The following is a 22,930-nucleotide window of genomic DNA, read 5'->3' on the forward strand; positions in this document are numbered from 1 at the left end:
ATTCTGGGTGGCAGCTAGAGGCATAGACAGGCAAATGGCAGAAGCAGAGATCAAACAACAAGCAGAGGTCAGGACTGGAGAAAGGCAGGTCGCGGTAGTCAGGAGGCAACAGTAACAGCAAAGAGGCAGTGAGCTAGTCTATCAGGAATTAACCAGTATAAACAAGCAAGGAGGAACAGGAAGGGGAGGTTTATGTCGCAAAAATTACCTATACAGTAGCTAGGTGGAAATCACTGCTCCTAAGCAAAAAATGGGGTTGAAGAATAAACTTGCTGATAAAAACAGATTTATTGGAGGACAAAACAGCATGGCAGCCAAGATGTACAAAACTACTCTAACGCATTTCACGCACAAGGCTCTTTGTCAAAGAGTATTTTTATATAGGCCTGGCTGAGGAAGGAGACAGGTGTAGGTGATTACATGATTATAAATCTGTAGTGAGCTGTCTGCAGACTCAGGCAGCGATGATCATCAGTCCTGGTGGCAGCGAGGAAGACCTGCCGGATAGGAACAGGACGGACCAGAGTTCAACGCCCATCAGGGACGTCTCTGACAGCTTAGGCTTGCAACAACTTTGCACAACTCTAGGTATAACGATGTTTGACCTCATAACGATGACACGTAAAATAATTCAGGCAATGCACTAAAGGACATACATATTTCTAGCATCCCTTGTATCTCTTTGTCACATTGTGGTATTTTTATTATTTACTACATAAACATCAATGGAAATATGTTTGTTGGTATTCACTTTAAAGTTATCCAGCAACTTATTTGATGAGGCTACAGTAAATAAAAGGCAGGTACAGTAAATAAGAGGCTGTAAGATCAACTTGTAGACAGGAAGTTGATACCAATTCATTATCAGAGGTAGTTTTCGACATATATTTAAGATGGTTTAGCTTATACAATTATTCAAGTCTGTTAAAAAAAAACTGTTTTCTTGTACATCTTATTTACTATAAAATAATGCAAAATGTATTTAAAAGATATTTTATCTGTATAAAAGATAGTGTTTCAATTCATCTGGAAGCAGAAGTCCACATATTCTATGGTGCTGTGTTTGTCCAAAGCATTTCCTAATACACAGGCGACAAATCTGCATCAAAGACAGCGGCCCTGGGAAAAGATGCATGCCATAAACGTCAACAGCGTGAATTTATTAATGCAAGAGGTGGAACTTATTTAAGAAATCATAAAGCAGCTTTTTCTAATAAATATATTTGGCAATGAAATGTAGAACTAACAATCACAGTGATATACTGTACATGTTAGTGTTTGACTGTTATTTTACATTTGGGTTTATCTGTACATGTGCTTCAGGACATATCTCTCTATGTAGCTGAACTATAAAGTCATCAGATGTTTTTAGAGTTTCAGATGCCATCTAACGGAGCATTCTAAATATATATTTGTTGAATTCCCTTATCAATAGGGAGATACTTGTTAAAAACAGTGCATCGTTTTCAAGTCTCCCCCTCATAAGCATGCCCTCATTCATATACATAACTATGGAAGATTGCAGATTGTCGACTCTTAATTCCTCCACCCAAATTTAAATGATAGGAGCTTTCAGCAGTTGGAATGGGTGGTTCCTCTACTCAATCAAAACACCAGGCTGCATTCTTGTCACTGTAGTTTGTAGTATGCAATAGATTTATCTCGTGGGGGTCGCTGCTGAAAAAAGGTTGTGCACCACTTATTTGGGTGACCCAGAGAGAAAGTGGTAAGGTCCCCTAGGGGAATCCAGGTGGGCGTAAACCATTTGTTTTCCATAGGAGTTATTACGGTATTGCCAAGTCTCTTTGGTATGCAAGGGAAGGATGGGGGAGTAAGTAGTCTAGTGTCAACTATATATTAACCTCTTCATAGCACTTAGTCATCAGCTAACTATGTCTATGACTAGTTGGCCCCTTGTGCTACTAAGGGATTCATATAAAAAAGATAGTAAAAGTTTATTTCGTAAACTTTTATCATCATCTAGTCTTGGTATTCTCTCCCCTTCACGCCCTATTTCAGTGTCTGGATTGGAGTAACTGCAGAATGTCACGTTATTTGAACATAATGTAGCCTTATCCTGAACTAGAGACATAACATAAAACACATAACATAAAACAATATTGCCATGCTCAGTAGCACTCCTCTGTGAAACTTATATGCTTATATATATGTTGTGGGTATTTTGGGGGTTCAATTTGAGCTTGTAGGTGTTCTGTATGTTTTATCCTGAACTAGGCAACAGCAATAAGATCAAATATGACCATTATTTTTTCCATATAATTATCATACTAAATAAGGCATTAACTCAGGAAAAATAATGTATGTTGCTGATTTTCTCTGATTTAATAGAGCTTAATGAATATGGCGCTAAATATTTTATGTACGTTCCAAAACTTTGGACAGCCATACTATGGTAACTGAATGATTTATTTATACAAAGTCATCCAGATATTAAATATTTCCCATTACTAATAGCATTACCAGATTATAATCTGCAAACTAACATATATTAAGTAACTGTTTGATTATATATATATATATATATATATATATATATATATATATATAATCAGGGTGAGGAAGGTTCCGTTTGCAGGAACCGAAACGTTGTTTTTTGTGTTTCAATACACCTTTTGAATTTTCAACTCGTGTGTGCTGTCTCTCCTTACTGGACCATCATCTGGTAATATACACCTTTATTATCTTTTATGGGACAAGCATCTGGATTTTCTCCTTATATATATATATATATATAATTACAGCAGCCGGCACACACATATAAGGAGAAAATCCAGATGCTTGTCCCATAAAAGATAATAAAGATGTATATTACCAGATGATGGTCCAGTAAGGAGAGACAGCACACACGAGTTGAAAATTCAAAAGGTGTATTGAAACACAAAAAACAACGTTTCGGTTCCTGCAAACGGAACCTTCCTCACCCTGAGGAAGGTTCCGTTTGCAGGAACCGAAACGTTGGTTTTCAGTGTCTGGATTGGAGTAACTGCAGAATGTCACGTTATTTGAACATAATGTAGCCTTATCCTGAACTAGAGACATAACATAAAACACATAACATAAAACAATATTGCCATGCTCAGTAGCACTCCTCTGTGAAACTTATATGCTTATATATATGTTGTGGGTATTTTGGGGGTTCAATTTGAGCTTGTAGGTGTTCTGTATGTTTTATCCTGAACTAGGCAACAGCAATAAGATCAAATATGACCATTATTTTTTCCATATAATTATCATACTAAATAAGGCATTAACTCAGGAAAAATAATGTATGTTGCTGATTTTCTCTGATTTAATAGAGCTTAATGAATATGGCGCTAAATATTTTATGTACGTTCCAAAACTTTGGACAGCCATACTATGGTAACTGAATGATTTATTTATACAAAGTCATCCAGATATTAAATATTTCCCATTACTAATAGCATTACCAGATTATAATCTGCAAACTAACATATATTAAGTAACTGTTTGATTATATATATATATATATATATATATATATATATAATCAGGGTGAGGAAGGTTCCGTTTGCAGGAACCGAAACGTTGTTTTTTGTGTTTCAATACACCTTTTGAATTTTCAACTCGTGTGTGCTGTCTCTCCTTACTGGACCATCATCTGGTAATATACACCTTTATTATCTTTTATGGGACAAGCATCTGGATTTTCTCCTTATATATATATATATATATAATTACAGCAGCCGGCACACACATATAAGGAGAAAATCCAGATGCTTGTCCCATAAAAGATAATAAAGATGTATATTACCAGATGATGGTCCAGTAAGGAGAGACAGCACACACGAGTTGAAAATTCAAAAGGTGTATTGAAACACAAAAAACAACGTTTCGGTTCCTGCAAACGGAACCTTCCTCACCCTGAGGAAGGTTCCGTTTGCAGGAACCGAAACGTTGGTTTTTGTGTTTCAATACACCTTTTGAATTTTCAACCCGTGTGTGCTGTCTCTCCTTACTGGACCATCATCTGGTAATATACACACATATATATATATATATATATATATATATTACTATTCAGTATATATCTTTAAGGTCTACAATTACTTGCCACTGAAACCCACTGTATATTGTATAAAGAAAAATTTATCTCCTATAAAACTGCAGTGACGTTTACAAACCCACAACAAAATGAGAAGTTGTGTAGACAGAACTGATTTTTTTGATCTGAAAATTATCAACCAAAATGGCATTACGTTTGAATTCATAGAAAAAAAATGTCACAAACCCTTAATGAAAGAGCATCAGATTTAAGAAGTAATACTTCTCTAAAGCACAGCTATAATTAAGGTACTCTGACAAAGATCTACAAAGGCCGTAGTGCAGGGGTGCGCAAACTTTAAGTCACGCCCACCTACTCTTTGGCATCTCCTCATCTATGCGACGTTGTCATGGCAATGCAACGTCGTGGCGTCATGTGCTGTCGCATTGTCAGGGCAAAGCGTCACCATTTGATGCTGCACGGTCATGACGACACGACATCGCTATCAGAAAATGCAGGAGGAAAAGCCGGAGAGCAGGTAAGAGGCACCACACTCTCACCCGGCAATCAAAATGTTGTGGGGAAGAGTGCGGGACCTCTGTAAGTGCGGGGCTCAGTTCGGCACCCCCTAAGAAAATGTTGTGCCCCCTAGTTTGTGCATTCATGCCTCAGTGCACCTTAAGGTCCATCTTACTTTGTCCATCTGAGTGTCTTCTACTAGTGTGGGCAAGTGGGGTTGCGAATTAAGCAGATGCAGGCCTACAGAAATCATTTTTTCAGGTTGTTTATTTAAGAACTCAAATACCTGATGTGTTTCTGGGTTGATTAGATACCAAAGAGCAATGATACTTACACAGCCAATTATTTTTTAATTTAGAGTACAGTAGCATTAATTTATTTGCTTCTGTGTGGGCCTGCAAACCAATGCAAAACTATTCTTAATTATTTCCCAGCAAAGTGCTCATATCATGAATTGTTATCAATCACAGCCCATCTACTATACCCAGTATGTTTAAATGTTGCATTCTCCCTGAAAAGGGGCATCATTTAAGACTTCAGTAATAGAGTACAACTGGGCTACAACTTGTTAGCTTTTCCATGGCAGTATTTTAGTTTTAGGAGCATGACAAGGAGTTTAATTTCAGACAAAATACTAGACTTTTTGTAATCACGTATAATAGCATATAAATAAGCTATTGTAGATATATGTGAAATGTGATGGGTGTAGCATGGTATAGCATAATCATGTAAATACATTAGCAGACAACACTGTTAACATGGAATAATATTCCTGATAGTTATCATTTTTACACAACAATCGCAAATGCACAATACATTAAATAGTAGAAATATAATTAAATCTAGACACACATTACTGTATAATATTGTTTCAAAAAGTATATTTAAACAAACCCAATTACCAATTCCAGGTGCTTAAAATATACCTTCTTTTTTCAAAAAGACTTGCTTTAAAGTGCAGTGTGTAATTGGGACTAATTCTGATGGTTGTTTTCCTTCCGCATTCTTAGACTGAGTGTTGGCTCCAAAGCCAATAAGCAAGTTCACCAGGTCAGCATTAGCATTTTTCGCAGCAACATGTAGTGGGGAGTCCAGATCTTTACCAACATTCGCACTTGCTCCTAGAAATACAAAGATACAATTGAAATGCAATTGATATAGGTTGAACTTGATGGATATATATGTCTTTTTTCAACCTCATCATTGTTACATAGTTACATAGTAGATATGATAGCATTGCTCAAAACAGAACCCCAATAATACTAGCTGTGCAGCACTCTCTGGGGCCTACTAGTTAAACTAATATAAATTTCCATGCTAAAAAAATGTGCATCTTTCTGTATACATTAGCAGTTATCCCATGACCAAAAACAACTTTTTGGCACAATTTGTTTCTAGCTGTACAATCCCATGCATTATGCACAGTTTTGTATGCAAATAAGGCAACTCACGGGCTATTCATTAAGGTGCAAAATTGAATATTTCCTGAAGAGTCAAAGCTAGAAATTTCAGAGGTAAGAGGGGACACCGAAAGTGAGTGAAACAGAGAAAAAAATTGTGCATAAATAATTCTTAATGAATATGGCGAAAATGGACGATTTATATCGTGCCAAATTGAATGCTGTTTTTGGGTGATTTTGCATTGGAAATATCAAAGTTGAATTGTTGTGTGTTGTATTTGCAAAGATGCAAATACAATAATAAACACAGTTTTATTTAGATTTATATCAAGATCACATTTCGTAGCTGTTCGTCAAGGACGCAATGGGGGCAATATTGAGGAGAACTCTCTTATTGGTGGGACCACGAATGTGCTGAGAACCATGCAATCAACATAGTGTACCTAGAAGGGTTTTGCTTAAAAAACAATCATTTAAAACATAAGGAATTATCTAGGCCATAGCGAACCAGACCTGCCGCGTATGGGTTGTTGGCCCACATGCATTTCTCCCAACAACCCATATACAGATTGGTGTAATTTGGGGTGAATCTGGTCCCCATGGCTGTCCAACACATCTGTAAATAGAAATCTCTATCGAAAACAAAATAATTGTGACAAATTGAAAAAAATGCTAGTTAGAAGAAAATCTTTTTGTAGGAAGAATATTTATTTATTTCTCTCTATTCAGTCTTTGAGATCAAATTCAAAAAGTGTCTCAGATAAGATCTCAATTTAACAACATATTTTTGCAAAAAGTAGACAACAAATGGTGCAAGATTTTAAGTGATTTTAAGTGATTACATTGGTACCTGAAATTATTGGTCTTCCATGCAGTTGGACCAATGTTTTATGTGCTTTTGGTTTTGGCAAATAGTAAAATAAAGGAACACTAGGATTCTGAATAAATAAAAAAGGTATAAACTTATACCTCAACAATGTCATTTTTTTTTTTTTTTTTTTTAAAAGCCCTCCAGCTTAATTTAAAAAAACAAATGAATTGGCTATTGATGGTTTATGACAATCCATTTATTACAACAATACTTAGAAAAGGAATGGATCCTAAAAGGATTACAAATTATCAAACAACCCACTTTAGGTAGTGATGGAGATTTTAGAACCGAGTTGAACAGTATGTTGGATCACTGCTACTTCTCTTTGAGATAACCATTCTGCTCTATATATCTGGACCCAAGATGGCAAAAACTATCCCCTAATGTTGTAGCAAAAGCAACCAAATACGTTGGGTTATTGACGTCACTCTGGCTATGTAGGCCGTATGGCGCAAGATGTTCGATTGCAAGAGGCTGGCACAGGGAATGAGCTGACTGCGAACTATGCCCCATACAGTGACTCGTAAACAGGACCCTCTGTTATTATTATTATAACTTTATTGGAGTGCTTATATTGTGCCTTCTTTGATTATTAAAATTAATGTATTGCCCTATGGAAGTGTGGGTCATAGGTGAAGAACCCCGCTACAGCTGAATAAAGTGAGTGTATGGGGGGTAAGGTGCTAATGGGTAACGTAATGGGGAAATAATGAAAGAGCAAGAACCCACTTGAAGCACTCAGTATCCCCTAAATGTATAATGAAATATTTAAAAATAATCTTTAATGCTAAACTAATTAAAATAATGGGTATTAAAATTCAACAATTGACACACATATATATAAACCCTGTGATGAGTATATAGGATACTCCGGGTCAATATAATAGAGGGAACGTTTGAGGTATATTAGATCAAAACGTTCCCAGGGATCCGATATGCAGTATTCCCTATAAGTGGTAGTTAGGTATGCACTGGTATAGGAGGAGGGCTAGCTGATAGCCTGTTTAGAGTAACAGACAGGTCACAAGGTGATAACGTTGAGTGGTGTGAGTCTCATCATAATTACTGAGTACAAGCAAAAAGATCAGCACAGTATAACCATTGTGTCCTCACTTAGCGTACAAAAATAGATCCGATGGTAAGGAAACAATATTGTAGGCTCTATATAAAAACCCACATCTACCCACCTAACAACAGCTAATAGGCTCCAAAGGTAGAAGAGCTAGCTATTGAACACAGAACATAGAATACAAAGGTACATAGATTCCTCTAGACAGTGTGGTTGTCGGTATACCTGTGCACATATTTATGAATGCGCTTCCACTGGCAGGAATTCTACTACCATTATTAACCTGTGTTTGGTATTGTAAGACCTTCCTTTGGTTAGTCAAAGAAGGTTCCTTGGTGGATATAGGGTAAAGATTAAACAGTGAGGCTAGTAAAGATACTGCCAATATGCAGCAATGAACACACTGATAACTGATTGCTCACTGAGCATATGATTAGTGGACCCAAAATGGCTGGTCAGTCACATATGCTCCATAAATATACACACATTAATCACCTAAAAATGAGCTTGTTAACTCCATACATATAGAGAGCTACTATCACTAATTGACACAAACACTGTAGCTAATCTACCCCTAGAAACGGTGTGGCTGTTGGTATACCTTTGCACATATTAATGAATGTGCTACCACCGTTAGGAGTCTGTTACGCTGATGATACAATGTATAAAATGAAAATCAGGTAGCTCTCCCCTCACCAGGTATCACCGAGTCACCACATAGACTCCTGCCCACTTTAGAACAGAGTACACGCGAGCCGTCTGGCAGCTGTTTGCTGTGCAACTGAAAATGCTACCACGTGAGTACTGACGGCGCTCGTGCACGTGACGGATGCCGACGCGCGCGTTTCGCGATTAGAAACGCTTTCTCAAGGCTAACTAAGCCTAACGGCTTTATTGACTTTCCGTACCACTGTACTCTGCAGCAAGTTCATGGGTGGTGGGGTAAGTATCACTGAAATCTGTAACATGTTTATGTGGGGAACCAGGACAGATGTCTCAAATGAAGTCCAAACTCTGCAGTATGTACATTCATTTCATTATATTTTATCAATTCTAGTACAGTATAAAGCTAGAAACTAATTTTTTTATGTCACGGGTTTTGGATTACTTTTTACGGTTTTAGTTGTGTGTGTTGTGTTTAGGCCATCAGACCTTGGATTTTGTTTGGGGGTGACCTCGAGCCTCGGATTGGTTTATGGCTTTGTTTTTTGGGTCTTAGACCTTAATTGGATTGGTTCTAGGTTGGGGGGACTTCAGCCCTGAAGATGAGGGTGGCCTTCATCCAAAGGTGGTGTAAGTAACTCCATTTTATTACAAATCATCAGTGATAGCCACATTTGCAATCTAGGCCCCTATTGAGGGGCCGCATTTAGCCACACAGACAATTAATGGGTTCATGTTTTAAATGTATTCTTGTTTTTGTTATATGCATTCCTTTTTTTTTTTTTTTTTTTTCTGGAATGGCCAAAAGCCTTATTAGCCATTAGTCGGGAGTGGGGGGAGTCGAGTTAGTGGGGGTGATGGGGTTGTTGCCCAATGGAGGGTGTTTAGGCCCCCAGGGGGTGGTGATAGGGGTTAACCTCTTCTTTGCCATAGCTGATAGCCTCGTCATTGAGGTAGACAAGGGAAGTTTAATATTAATCCCTTTTTAGCCCTTAGTGGTCAGCTAGTCATGACAAGCTGACCACTTGGGCTACAAAAAGATAATAAGTCCGGTAATAAGTTTTATTTTATTTTTATTATCTATTCCATGCTGGATTAGGATATCGTACCCATCAATATAATGGCCATTATAGTGGCCATTATATACATTGGCAAGATGGGGCTGACCGACTCGTGCAGGTGATAAACAAATGCATTATTTATTGGCGTTACCGCAGTTCCGATAAATATCAGGACTTGATGTATGGCATCAACAGGACTAAAATTGTAGTATTCAGATACCGGTCCCTATTTTTGTATTGGTTGCAGTAAAAAAAATCTGTTATTTAAAGCAGTGCAATGTTGATGTACTGCACCATAAATATGAACATTTCTTTACCGATAATATCGCATTTGTGGCTTGATATATCCAGGCCTTGGATAGATACCTGTCAAAACACCTGAGAGACCCAGGAAATAGGGTAACGTGAATATGCCAAATCCCTCTCGCACCCTTTCCTTTTCCAAAGCCGTATTTCAGGCTCTGGATGTGAGAGAATGTTCCACAATACATTCCCAAACCCTAGCATGTACATGATTAAATTTCACTGAGAGAGGTACTTCTGCTTTGAGCTTGTAACATGGCAAGTTGTTAGACTGTTGCAGACAACAGAGTGCATTAAAAGCTGTGTAGGAGTGGCTAACGTGGGCACAGATTTTTCTATGTGTGACAATATTTCCTGCACTTTCATTAAGAAATGGTTAACTATCAAGTTGAGAACATGGGCAAAGCAGGGGATGTGAATGAAGTTGCCCTGATGTAATGCTGACACCAGGTGTGTTCCATTATCTTTTAACACTAGCCAAACCTCCAGGCCTCTCACAGAAAGATAAGGCTCAATAACCCCCTGTAGTTTAAAAAGAATATCAGCCGCTTTATGTCTTTCTGATTTAAATCTTGCTAACAAGTGCTGCTGCTACCGTTGGCTCACTGACTCATCATTACCAGCACCTCCAAAAACCTTGCCTTTTGGCAACAGAGAGGATAACCAATCCTGAAGCGCTTGCCATCTACAAAGCTAAAGAGCAGCATATCAACTGTAAGCATTTTGGTCACTTTTCTATTCAGCAAAAGGGACCCACTGTATGAGCAGTGGTACCTGAGCATCCTATCAAAAGTTTTGTCAAGAGGGGTTGCTGTGTTTGACTGGACATAATTGGTTCCACACGTATCTGTCTAATCATGCCAGAGGGCCCCTTTCCCCTGTGCCTATGCTGTCCACTGCTTGTAGCAGCTTGTGCTGGAGCAGTCCCCATAATCTCATTATCACCATGACTACCAACTAGATCATTAGTATATTTTAATCCTGAAGGCTTTCACCCGCACTAAAATCCTCTGTCACCATCCCTCTTTCTCACAACCGGGGTACTGCTTATGCCCTTGACACTTCTTTGTCATATAGACATACAGTATGATGATGGGTTATGTGCCCTATAAGTGCAGAGGTACCCAGATGAGTCAATTTTTCCTGCCCTACAATGGCACAGCAGAAGCAACAGGTGACTGTATCCTCATCCTCAATGTTAAAATAATAACTCTAATATTATACATATTGTATATCTTTACAATAATCCTTCCCAGCATAACTAGATGTAATTATATTTTATTAATGTACAGAGTGATTAGAACATGGTCTACATTGTATATCTGTAAACACTCCCTCCCAAATTCCCAAGCACATGCTATGAGTGCACTATTATCATTCTCTCCCCTTTTTTTAATTTCACAAATAACGAGAATAGAGAGAAATTGACACGCACATTCACTTTTAGTGCTTGGTGATTTGCTTGTCTACTATTGCAGTAAACATAGGCACATTTTATACGGTGGTTGTGAACTGTGGCGCAAAGTTTGCAAATCTCTCATGATAGCTTGAATATCAAAAATTAAAAGCAGCTAATTTAATTGATAATTATGACGTTTAAATTTACAATAACCCTTTCGTTGCCAGAGAGGCCGGCTGTATGTTGTTTTACGAGGAGCGTCTCAGTGAGTAAATACACTGACTATGATCACAATGACACAGGAACCTGGTTCAAATCCCGGTGTCAGCTCCTTATGACCTTGGCACCAAAAATATAGATTGTAAGCTCATCTGGGCAGGGACGGTGCCTGTAACAATCCTATGTACCACGCTGCATACATTGCACTATACTTAGGGTGACCAAACATCCCAGTTTAGCCGGGACAGTCCCGTTTTTTTGATGTTTGTCCCGGGTCCTGGTTTTTTTTTTTTTGTTTTTTTGTTTAACTGTCCCGGTTTTTAGTGCTTGCCGGTCGCGCACGTACGATCGGCGCTTGCCGGGTGCACATGCGTGATCGGCACTTGACAGATGGCAAGTGCCGATCGAGCATATGCCTCTGGCAAGTGCCGATTGCGCATGAAATTGCCAGCCGAACAAGCGCAATGGGCTCTCGAGGGTTCGCGCATGCGTGAAAATTTGGCCCGAGAAAAAATATGGTCACCTTAATTATACTTCAATTGTGAAGCGCTTTGAGCCCCATTGAGAGAAAAGCGCTATCTGAAATAAAGTTGTTATTACAGTGTGTTGCTGCCCCCCTATGCCAGTTAAAGGATGTAATTCAGTAACAGGATAATACAGAATAGAACAAAAGGGTTTCTCGCCTAGCTCAAGAAGCTTCTTGGCAGTGTCCTCTTTCTCATTCTCACAGGCAACATAAAGTGGAGAGCCCAGGTGTTTCACATATTGCTGCACGCTGACCCCAGCAGATGCAAGAGACTCCACGCACTCTGTATGACCTGAAGAAACAGAAATGGTTGAAAAGAAAGGATATTGTTGTAAGTACCAATTAAAGGGAAAACATGCATTAGACAATACTAATTTGAATAAACATTTGAGATTATTGACATTGAGATCATCACCAACCGAACTAAATAGTTATTTCAACCTTTATGTAATAACACCCATTCACAGATATAGGGACTTACATTATGCCACTATAGGTAAGGTGACCATATTTTTAAGTCACAAATGGACACATGTAATGAATAAAAAAATTATTTATTGAAACTGATTTTTTTTTGCACTTTCAACAGTAATTGCATATTTATTATAACAGTTATGTTTTTAGGAAACTTTTTTTCGCACTACCAATAATATTTGCAAAAACATTTGAATTTGGCACAAATTGCCTTTGAACTATTAATACTTTACAAAGGAGTGAATTTGTTTCAGGAAACTCTTATCCTTGCATGCTCTATTATAAAATGCCAAACAACTTCCATCTTTAATATGTCCAATATCATTCATGAGTGTGTAGCGGTGTTTCCCCCACCCTCTGGGAGATTCCCCGTCTACCAGATGTGTAGTGGTGTGTACCTGCTGGCTCATAGAAGTCCTGAGATCCCGCCGATGTTATTGGGGGAAACAGGACAGGCTTTTGGATGTGATATCTGGTTCCCTTCATTCTTTGTTCAGCACCTCAATCTGCCGCAGGCTCAAGGAGTGCTGAAGGCAGCCCCTGCGGAAGAACTCTCTCATACACCCCCTGATAGACTGCAAACTCAGGCAGGAGTATATTTTGCAACAGGAACAGTCTTTGTCTCCACACAGCATACAGTCTACATCTGCATACAGTAACACTGGTCTCCAGCCTCATGATGGTCCCTGGACTCAACCCACAGGCATCGTCTCCAGAGGTCAGTCCTAGCTCATTCCCTACTCCCTGATGGAGCAGGGGGTATGGACCTCACTCCCACAAGGCTACGTTTATAGTGCCGGCGATGCGACCGATGATGTCACCCGTCGCCACTGGCGAAAGTTGAACTTCATTTTGGAGCGATATGGTCAGTGACGTCACGAAGGGGACGGGCAGAGTGCAGTAGGCGCTCTGTGATTGGTGTAGAGACAGTCACATGTGGCGACGGTCTCTCCCAAAATCAAATTTCAATGGCTTCAAATTTTTTGTTGCTCTGTCGCCGTCATGTTTACTATAAGTGCATCCGACGGATTCAATGCGTTTGTTTTCTCGTGACGTCGCTTCGCCGGGCACTATAAGCGCAGCCTAAGGGAGGGGATAGAAGGTGACAGAGCCCTGCACACCTCTTCTGTGAGACCAGTCTCTCTCATGGGAGAGACAACGAACTAAATTTAGGGAGTGCTTCCCCTTAAGTACCGAGGGGGAGGGTCCAAGGCATGAGCCCAGGATTGGGCAGAACACAGGACTCAGTCCGCCTCCCCCCTTGTCACTCAAGGGAGCTGCTTACTGCTGGGGAAAACCCTGGGTTGGGCCTAACACTGCCTGCACTGTACCAGGCCTCACATATCAGGCAGGTCAGGGTAGTAGCCAAAACCAGGCATGGCTACAAGTAAGGTATGTATCAATGACTTACCTCCTTTGAGGAACCTGGGATTGTTGGTGTTTCTGTTGATTATTTGTATTTACCCTCTTCTCGTATTATTGTGTTCAAGACAAGGGTGTCCAATGCACAAAATACTCTTTTGTAGAATATGGATGTTCATTTAAACAAACAAAAACAAACGAGGTTCTGCTCCCTTGCCCCTTGCCTTTTTGTGCATTAAAAAAAAATGCAACATCAGCTATTAGTAATATAAATCAAAAAAGTATCTGGCTGACTCACAGGCAGGCCAGGCTGGGAGAGGTCCAGGGACAATATGTAAGCAGTTTTCCAATCCAGTACAAACGAGCATTTTTAATTGGCCTTTTTGGGACACAAGTGCAGGAGTTCTAAAAACGAGATTGTCACCATAACTATAGGCCATGTTTGGGATATAGTGCCATATTTACTAATGTCAGGATATTTCAATCCCACATCTTGGAAAAAAGGATCCAACTGAATAAAAAGAGTGCTTCGATAAAAACAATAAAATAATGCTTTTACTATTATTATTATTATTGAGAATAATTGGTATTGTTAATTTTAGGAAAGCAAGTTTTTAGTGTTTATTAAACATGAGACGTAAGGTGACCAGACGTACCGTTTTGACCGGGACAGTAGTGTTTTTAGTGCTCTTGCCACAATGTCCCGAAAGGCCAATTAAACTGCTCATTTGTATCGGTTTGGAAAACTGCCGATTCAAATGTTCCAGTAATGGAGTTGTCATCACGCGAGCGCTCATGCGCAAGTGTCGAGCACTCATGGTATTGCATGAGCGCGCATGCGCGTGAGTTTTCATTTAAATGAGCATTTATATTCTACAAAAGAGTATTTTGTGCATTGGGCACACTTGCCTTGAACACAATAATAAGAGAAGGGGATAAAGAAAAAGAATCAACAGAAACGCCAACAATCCCAGGTTCCTCATAGGAGGTAAGTCATTGATACATACCTTCCTTTTACTCATGAATGATATTGGATATATCAATCCTGAAAGTTGTTTGACATTTTATAATAGTGTGTAAGGATAAATGTTTCCTGAAACAAATTCACTCCTCGGATAGTTCAAATGCATTTTATACAACTTGTGTCAAATTCAAATGTTTGCAAATATTATTGGAAGTGCAAAAAAGGTTCCTAAAAACATAACTGTTGTAATAAATATTCAATTACTGTTGAAAGTGCAAAAAAGTGCAACTAAATCATTTTATGATTCTTAACATTTGTCCAAGTTTGTCACTTTAAAAATATGGTCACCTTAATGGGACAGCATTGATCAAACCTATTCTGAACAGATATAATTATACATATTGCTTCAATCTCTTTCTGATGGAGCTCATTTGAGCTTTACTGGCAATTTCAAGCTGCCATTTTCACTCCTCGTACTGTACCATCTTTTTAGTTGAATTCCGATTTTGTTTACAGTGGCACTGGTCAGATTGTGGAAGGAAAGGCTGATCTGGGTAAACAGGACAGCATTGGAAAATGTTATATTACGGCAGAAATTTAGAGAAATGTTATTGTAGCATTTATGAAATATTTACAGTGTCATGGTTTCAGATTCTGAACTTATAGCATTATCAAGGTTGTGGAAACAAGCTGAGCCTGGCAGACAAATCTGTACCACTGGGAAAATTATACTATCCTCCTCAAATCAACATATATAATGGATGCAGGGCCCCTTCACTGCCGTCAGGGGCCCACCCAGGACCGCCAACGGGGGATGGTGGGGACAGCCAGGTCTGCTGTCCTGGGCCTGGTAAGTCATGGTGCATGGGCGCACCTGCTGGTGACCCTAACATGTAGTGCTAGATCCGCAGAGGCGCCTGTCAGAGGGGGAAAGCCGGAGGGTGTACACGTATTAAATCAATGATTTAAAAATCAAAATCCTCAATGGAATGTTTAAACGCACCCAAGAACGGAAAACATTTGAACTCAGAATGATAAGACTCTTTGACACCAAAACAAGAGGATTTAATGCGGATATGGGGTTTCTCACACACTATCACATTTGTAATTATCCTGCCTGCCTCTCAAACAATGTTCTTGTCCACACCTCCTCCCCCCACAGCATCCCCTTCCATGCTGTTCCTTGTCACCGTTTTATTGCCCTTACAATGTTTTCAACCATCCCTTTCTCACCCTACCTTATCTACATCTCTGTTTTTTTCCCTGCTTTCCTAACCTCTGTTTTAGCCATAGATTCCTTTGTAAATCAGTATTGCTGACCTGAGGAAGAGAGGAGAACTCTCGAAAGCTTGTCCTATGACATACCTTTTTAATTTGGACTAACAATTTATCACCTAATACTGAAGAACTTTATATACATATATACATACATATTGTATTATATTCTATGTCTTTATTTATATAGCACCATTAATGTACAAAGCGCTTCACAGTAGTAATACGTGACAATCATATAAATAACAAATAACAGGTCATGGGAATAAATGCTTCAGACATAAAAGTAACATTTAGGAAGAGGACTCCCTGCTCTGAGGAGCTTACAATCTAATTAGTAGGTAGGAAGAGTGAACAGAGACAGTGGGAGTGCATTCTGGTAAGTGCGTCTGCAGGGGGCCAAGCTTTATGTATCATGTGTATAGTACTCATATGCTTCTTTAAGCAAGTGTGTCTTAAGGTGGGTCTTAAAGGTGGATAGAGGGTGCTAGTCGGGTATTGAGGGGAAGGGCATTCCAGAGGTGCGGGGCAGAAAGTGAGAAAGGTTTAAGGCGGGAGAGGGCTTTTGATACAAAGGGGGTAGAGAGAAGACATCCTTGAGAAGAACGCAAGAGTCAGGATGGTGCATAGCGAGAAATTAGGGCTGAGATGTAAGGAGGGGCAGAAGAGTGTAAAGGTTTAAAGGTGCGGAGGAGAATTGAGTGCGAGATGCGGGATTTGATGGGAAGCCAGGAGAGTGATTTCAGCAGGGGAGACGCTGACACAGATTTAGGAAAGAGTAGAGTGATTCTGGCAGCAGAGTTTAGGATAAATTGAAGGGGAGACAAGTGAGAGGCAGGAAGGCCGGAAGGTAGGAAGTCACAGTAATCGAGACGGGAGAGAATGAGGGCCTGAGTCAGAGTTTTAGCAGTCGAGCAACAGAGGAAAGGGCTTATCTTTGTAATATTGCGGAAGAAAAAGCAACAGGTTTTAGAAATGTTTTGAATGTGAGAGGAGTCGAGTGTGACCCCTAAGCAGTGTGCTTGGACTATTGGGTGAATGATCGTACTTCCAACAGTAATGTGTAAGGAGGTAGTAGGGCCAGGTTTGGGAGGAAGTATGAGGAGCTCTGTTTTTGCCATGTTAAGTTTAAGTCAGCGTAGGGCCATCCAGGATGATATCGCAGAGTGACATTCAGAAATGTTGGTCTGTACAGCAGGTGTAAGGTTGGGGGTTCAAAAGTAAATTTGTGTGTCGTCAGCATAGAGGTGATATTTAAACCCAAGAGATGTGATTAGGTCACCTAGAGAAAGTGTGTACAGAGAAAAGAGAAGAGGTCCCAGGACAGAGCACTGGGGTACACCCACAGAGAGATCGATAGAGGAGGAGGTGATGTTAGCAGAAGAGACACTGAAAGTATGATGGGAGAGGTAAGAGAAGATCTGGGATAGAGCTTTGTTACGAATACCAAGAGTATGGAGAATGTGAAGGAGAAGAGGGTGGTCCATGGTGTCAAATGCTGCAGAGAAGTCAAATAATATGAGCAGTGTAATGACCTCTGTCTTTGGCAGTATGAAGGACATTAATTATTTTAGTGAGGGCTGTTTCAGTGGAGTGAGCAGTGCGGAAGCCAGATTGTAGAGGGTCTAGGAGAGAATAGGTGTTGAGAAAATGGAGCAAGCGAGAGAATACAAGATGTTCAAGGAGTTTAGAGGCAAAAGGCAGGAGGGAGACAGGTCAATAGTTAGAAAGACCGGTAGGGTCAAGCTTGCTGTTTTTGAGTAATGGTATAACTGTTGCATGCTTGAAGGAGGATGGAAAGGTACCAGAGTAGAGGGAGGCGTTAAAATATGTGTGAGCATAGGGAGGAGGTTTTATGAGATGAGAAGGAATGGGGTCAATAGGGCAAGTGATGGAGGGAGAAGAGGAGATCAACAGTGACACATCCTCCTCTGAGACAGTGGAAAAAAAGTAAAGGAAGGCAGGAGGAGAGTTAATAAGCGGTGTAGGGTGGGAGGAGGAAACACAGGGGATGTTCTTACATATGGATTCCACCTTTAACTTAAAATAGTCAGCCAGGTCCTGAGGTGAGATGGAGGAAGAAGTAGAGGCAGCTGAGTAGATTATCAAAGACAGAGAAGAGTCAACGTGGGTTAGACTTGTGCGTGTTGATTAATGAAGAAAAGTAGGTTTGATTAGCTTGAGAGAGGGCAGAGTTGAAACAGGATAGCATAAATTTGTTGTGAAGGAAGTCTGCGAGAGTAAGATTTCCTCCAGAGGCGTTCAGAGGAACAAGAGAAGGAACGCATCATGCGCGTGTGGGAATTTAGCCAGGGTCTGGGGTTAGAAGGGCGAGGACAGCAGAGAGAAAGCGGGGCATGTAGATCAAGAGAAGAAGATAAGGAAGAGTTGTAGTTCCTGACCAGGTTGTCAGGGTCTAAAGCAGAACTGAGAGAGGAGAGGAAGGAGTGTAAAGTGGAATCAAAGGCTGGTAGGATAATAGAACGCATGTTTCTGCAGAACCGAGGAGTAGATAGAGGTGAAGAAGGGGAGAAGCGAGAGAGAGAATAAGATGAGGTGATAGAGAGAGGAAAGGGGGTGTAACGCTTGCACTCGCCATGAACAAGGCGGGACCCCGGTACTGAGGTGGGAAAATATATACTGCGCCACCCTCAGCAGCGGAGGCACGTCTGGAGAGTGGATAGTCAAGGTCGCCGGGTCGGGATTGGAGAAGAGAGATTAGTCTTGATACTTGCCGGGATCGGAGGTCGGAGCCAGGAAAGTAGTCGGTGTCCGGTGTGCCATGGTCAAAGGTAGGAGCCAGGAGGATAGTAATTTGTTTGAGTGCTGTGGTCAGGGATGGAGATGTACGGAAAGTCAGAGGCAAGCCAGGGTCAGTATCCAGAGAAGGGTCCACAGTCAAGCCGGGTCAGTACACAGGAGATCAGACAGCAAAGCAAGGTAAAACAAGGTACAATACAAACGCAGCAGGAACAGGGACGTGGAAACACAAGGCTACCATGAACTATGCTCAGCCAAAGAATAAAGGGAACGGCTGAGTATAAATAAAGGGATGTGACCAATGAGACAGGGGGTGAAGCGGAGGAGTGGCCTCTGCGGAGGCAGGGATAGGTGCAGGAGACAGGTGGGAGTGATTATGAAGGTTGACCCGTAGCTGGGGAGCGGTGCACGTGTGTCATGTGTGCGCGTGGCGGACGCGCGTCGCGAGCGGGGGGCAGAACCAAGCTCTGTAGAAACATTGAAAGTTCTCCATGGGAGCGTGTGCCCTGTAAGAAGCGCAGAGGTTTGTGGAGCAGCAGGTAAGAAGGGAACACGCCGCGGAGGACGAGTTCCCCGATTCCTTACAGGGGAAAATGGAGAAATCAGAGAGAAAAAAGGTTTTAGTGAAAACCAGATCTAGGTAGTGGCCATCTTTGTGGGTGTTGGCTGCAGTCCACTGTTGACGGCCAAAAGAAGAGGTTAGAGAGAGAAAACGGAAAGCCCAAGGGAGAGAGGGGTCATCAATGTGGCAGTAAGTCCCCAAGGAGACGAACAGAACAGAACATATTGATAGTTGTGCATTGAACAACAAGGTTTATGTAATAATAATCCCTTTTGGATTATCCATTTCGATATTTCACAAAATAAAAGATCATTTTCTATAATTCCTTCTCTAGACATTAGGAAGATAACTTTATTAGGATGTTGGTGTATTGGATTGGCCTGGCCATTTGCAGGACCCGGGAGCTATCAAAGTGTGGGGAGGTAGTGGATGTTGAGGGAAGGGAGAAGAAGCAGCTCAGTGAGTAAAGACACTGACGGGCAACCTGGTTCAATTCCCAGTGTCAGCTCCTTGTGACCTTGGGCAAGTCCCTTTATCTCTCTGTGCCTCAGGCACCAAAAACATAGATTGTAAACTCCATGGGGCAAAGACTGCATCTGCAAAAATGTCTCTGTAAAGCGTTATGTAAAACTAGAAGCACTATACAAGAAATTATTATTATTATAGTGTGGTATGTAACAACTTGAGATATGTGAAACTCTCCCAAGATTTCTTTGTTACGCGAGATATTTTGTCAAGCTTTACATGGCTAATAAAATTGAAAATATGTGATCCAGAACATGAAAATGGGCATTTGCTCTCGCTCTTCTCTCCAGCAAAAGCCCTATTTCAGGGTATAGAGCAGGGGTGGGGAACCTTTTTTCTGCCAAGGGCCATTTTGATATTTATAAAATCATTCGAGGGCCATACAAAATTATCAACTTAAAAATTAGCCTGCTATATTTGGTCAAACATTTAATTAACTCACCACTAATGTGATGGCTGGAACTGCTTCTCTTTGGGTGACTGACTGACTCTTGGGTGGTGGGTGACTATGACTGACTGCGGGTTGGTGTCTGCACACGTGTACACACACACACACCGGGCAGGGGGGAGGGAAATCACTCTCAGACCCACTCTCAGACTCTCAGACCCACTCTCAGACCCACTCTCAGACCCACTCACTCTCAGACTCACACACACTCAGACACACACACACACACACACACACACACACACACACACACACTGGCGACACACTTTATTCGAGCTCGGCTAGTCCCACGAATTCGGGTATACCCGGGTGTATTGAGGTTTGTGACTGTTTTCTGCCCGAGTGCATTGAGGTATTTTCCAGACAGGGATTGAAGCATTTTATTCCCGCTGGCTGCAATACTGCACAGTATATATATATATATATATACTGCATTACAATTCATGAATTTATGCCATCTGGTAGACACGCGAAGCATTGCAGCCTATTAAATCCTAATCATTATCATTTAACAGATCAGCCGCCCGTCAGCCAGGCATGAACCCAGGCTGGGAAGGCAAACGCAACGGGGCTTGTCAGAGGTGAGGAGCGGCGCATTCCAGGTATCTGCCAGGTACATACCGGGTATTTGCTCGAATAAAGTGTGTCGGTGCAGTATACACACACATATACACACACACACATATATATACACAGACACACACACACATATATATATATATATATACAGACACACATATATATACACACACACACACATATATATATACACACACACATATATACACACACACACACATATATATATATACACACACACATATATATACACACACACATATATATACACACACACACACATACACACAAATACACACACACACACACATTTAGCTAAGCCTGATATTCTCTCCCATAAACAGGGAGGTGTGGCCAGACTGACTATTGATACAGTGCAGCTCTTCCTACATAAAGCATGCTGTCCCAGAAGGAAGTTCCTCAGCTTGTTTGCCATCACTCCCTTCCTCTCCTCCCCCTTCCTCTCCTCTCCTCTCCTCCCCCTTCCTCTTCTCTCCCTTCCTCTCCTCCCCCTTCCTCTCCCCTCCCCTCCAGCAGAGCCTGCAGTGGTTTGGGCTTCTCGGGTTGAGCTGACAGCCGAGTGCAGAGCCGCACTGCTCACTGTAAACCCCGCACTGGCTGTCCTCTGGTAGTGCGCAGGTCAGCACAGCGCAGGGGATGCTGGGTTGGGGCTTCCCCGCCCTCAGTCCCAAGTTGGGAAGAGGGGGTGGAGCGGGCTCACAGGCATCAGACCGGACACTCTGCTTGCCCTGCGGGACCTCTGCTCTGCGCATGCTGAATCGCTGCCATTTTTTTTTTTTATTATTATTATTTATTTTTTTTAAATATAAAGGGCAGGGCCGCACGGGGGCCAGACCAAATCATTTTGCGGGCCTTATGAGGCCCGCGGGCCGGACGTTCCCCACCCCTGGTCTAGAGCAATGTTACAAATGTTGGCACAATGAAAAAATGCTTGCAACTTTTTAGCACAAAACTATGGGTTAATCTTGTACAGTTTACAATGTGTTGTGAAAATGTCTCTAGAAAGGACCCATTATTTCATGAATCGCAGTTTTGCCGATGCCTAAAGGAATGCTCTAGGTGGCGCAACTTATGATAACCCAGTTAGACTCATGGAAAAGTCATTGTTTGATGCATTACCTCTCTTAGCAGCTTCATGAATCGGTGAAGCCACATCACATGCTGCGTTTGGACTGGCTCCATGCTGTAACAGTAAATTGACACAAGCCACATTGCCACTGACACATGCATTAAACATTGGTGTTTGCCAGTCAATGCTGGGATTGTTGACCTGGAAGAAAAGCAAATGATGTTGAAGCTGGAGACTGTACTCAAGGAATTCTAAAGTTAAATTTAATGACCATTCTACCAATAAGTTCTGTTCTGGGAACATGGAAGACATGGAGAAATAGAGTTAGAGAAACTGCATTGTTTCTTATCCTTCCTGTGATTTGAGCCAGTGACCTCCGTCCTGGCAGTGGAAGATTCTCCAGCAAGAGCTATTGGAGCTGCTGGACAGCGTGGTTGCCTGTGCTAAATGCAACACACCCCTGCAAGGAAACATGACCTGCCTATCCTCAGCCTATCATCCCCAATATAATGAACAGACTGAAAGAGTAAAACAGATTTGGAACAATATCTGAGGTGTTACTTGAATTATCATCAGGACAGCTAGCTTACTCTTCTTTCCTCAGCAAAATGTACTTACAATAATTCTCTACAATCAACTCAACATTTTACGTAAATTAATATACTGGGGAAAAGTCCCTATCTATGGGCCTTCCCTGCAACAGCCACAAGCTACATGTGGTTGGGGCCAAGCTGGGGCCTAAGGGGCACTGCTCCCTGGACACTACCTCTCTCTTCTGCCTCCGGATCCCGACTGGCGTGCGGTACTGAGTGCGCCAAATGTATAAATCTCCCTGCA

The 22,930-nt window shown here is 41.2% G+C and overlaps 1 protein-coding gene across 4 annotated transcripts in view; it reads right to left on the minus strand.

Annotated features, from left to right (window-relative positions):
• Positions 1-269: 269 nt before the first annotated feature.
• ASB9 (ankyrin repeat and SOCS box containing 9) overlaps positions 270-22,930 on the minus strand; it is a 51,188-nt gene continuing 28,527 nt past the window's right edge. For 3 of the 4 annotated variants that reach the window (XM_075594101.1, XM_075594100.1, XM_075594099.1), the window contains 4 exons: positions 22,144-22,294; positions 12,212-12,346; positions 5,470-5,664; positions 270-1,119 (listed from right to left, as the gene is read on the minus strand). In XM_075594101.1, the coding sequence (XP_075450216.1) occupies positions 995-1,119; positions 5,470-5,664; positions 12,212-12,346; positions 22,144-22,294 (606 nt within the window). In that variant the 3' untranslated portion in view covers positions 270-994. Of the gene's footprint in view, positions 1,120-5,445; positions 5,665-12,211; positions 12,347-22,143; positions 22,295-22,930 lie in introns of all 4 variants that reach the window. The other variant, XM_075594102.1, reaches the window with a different exon arrangement.

The sequence above is a fragment of the Ascaphus truei genome, chromosome 3 (assembly GCF_040206685.1).
Source record: "Ascaphus truei isolate aAscTru1 chromosome 3, aAscTru1.hap1, whole genome shotgun sequence".
In the NCBI taxonomy this organism is placed as follows: Eukaryota; Metazoa; Chordata; class Amphibia; order Anura; family Ascaphidae; genus Ascaphus; species Ascaphus truei.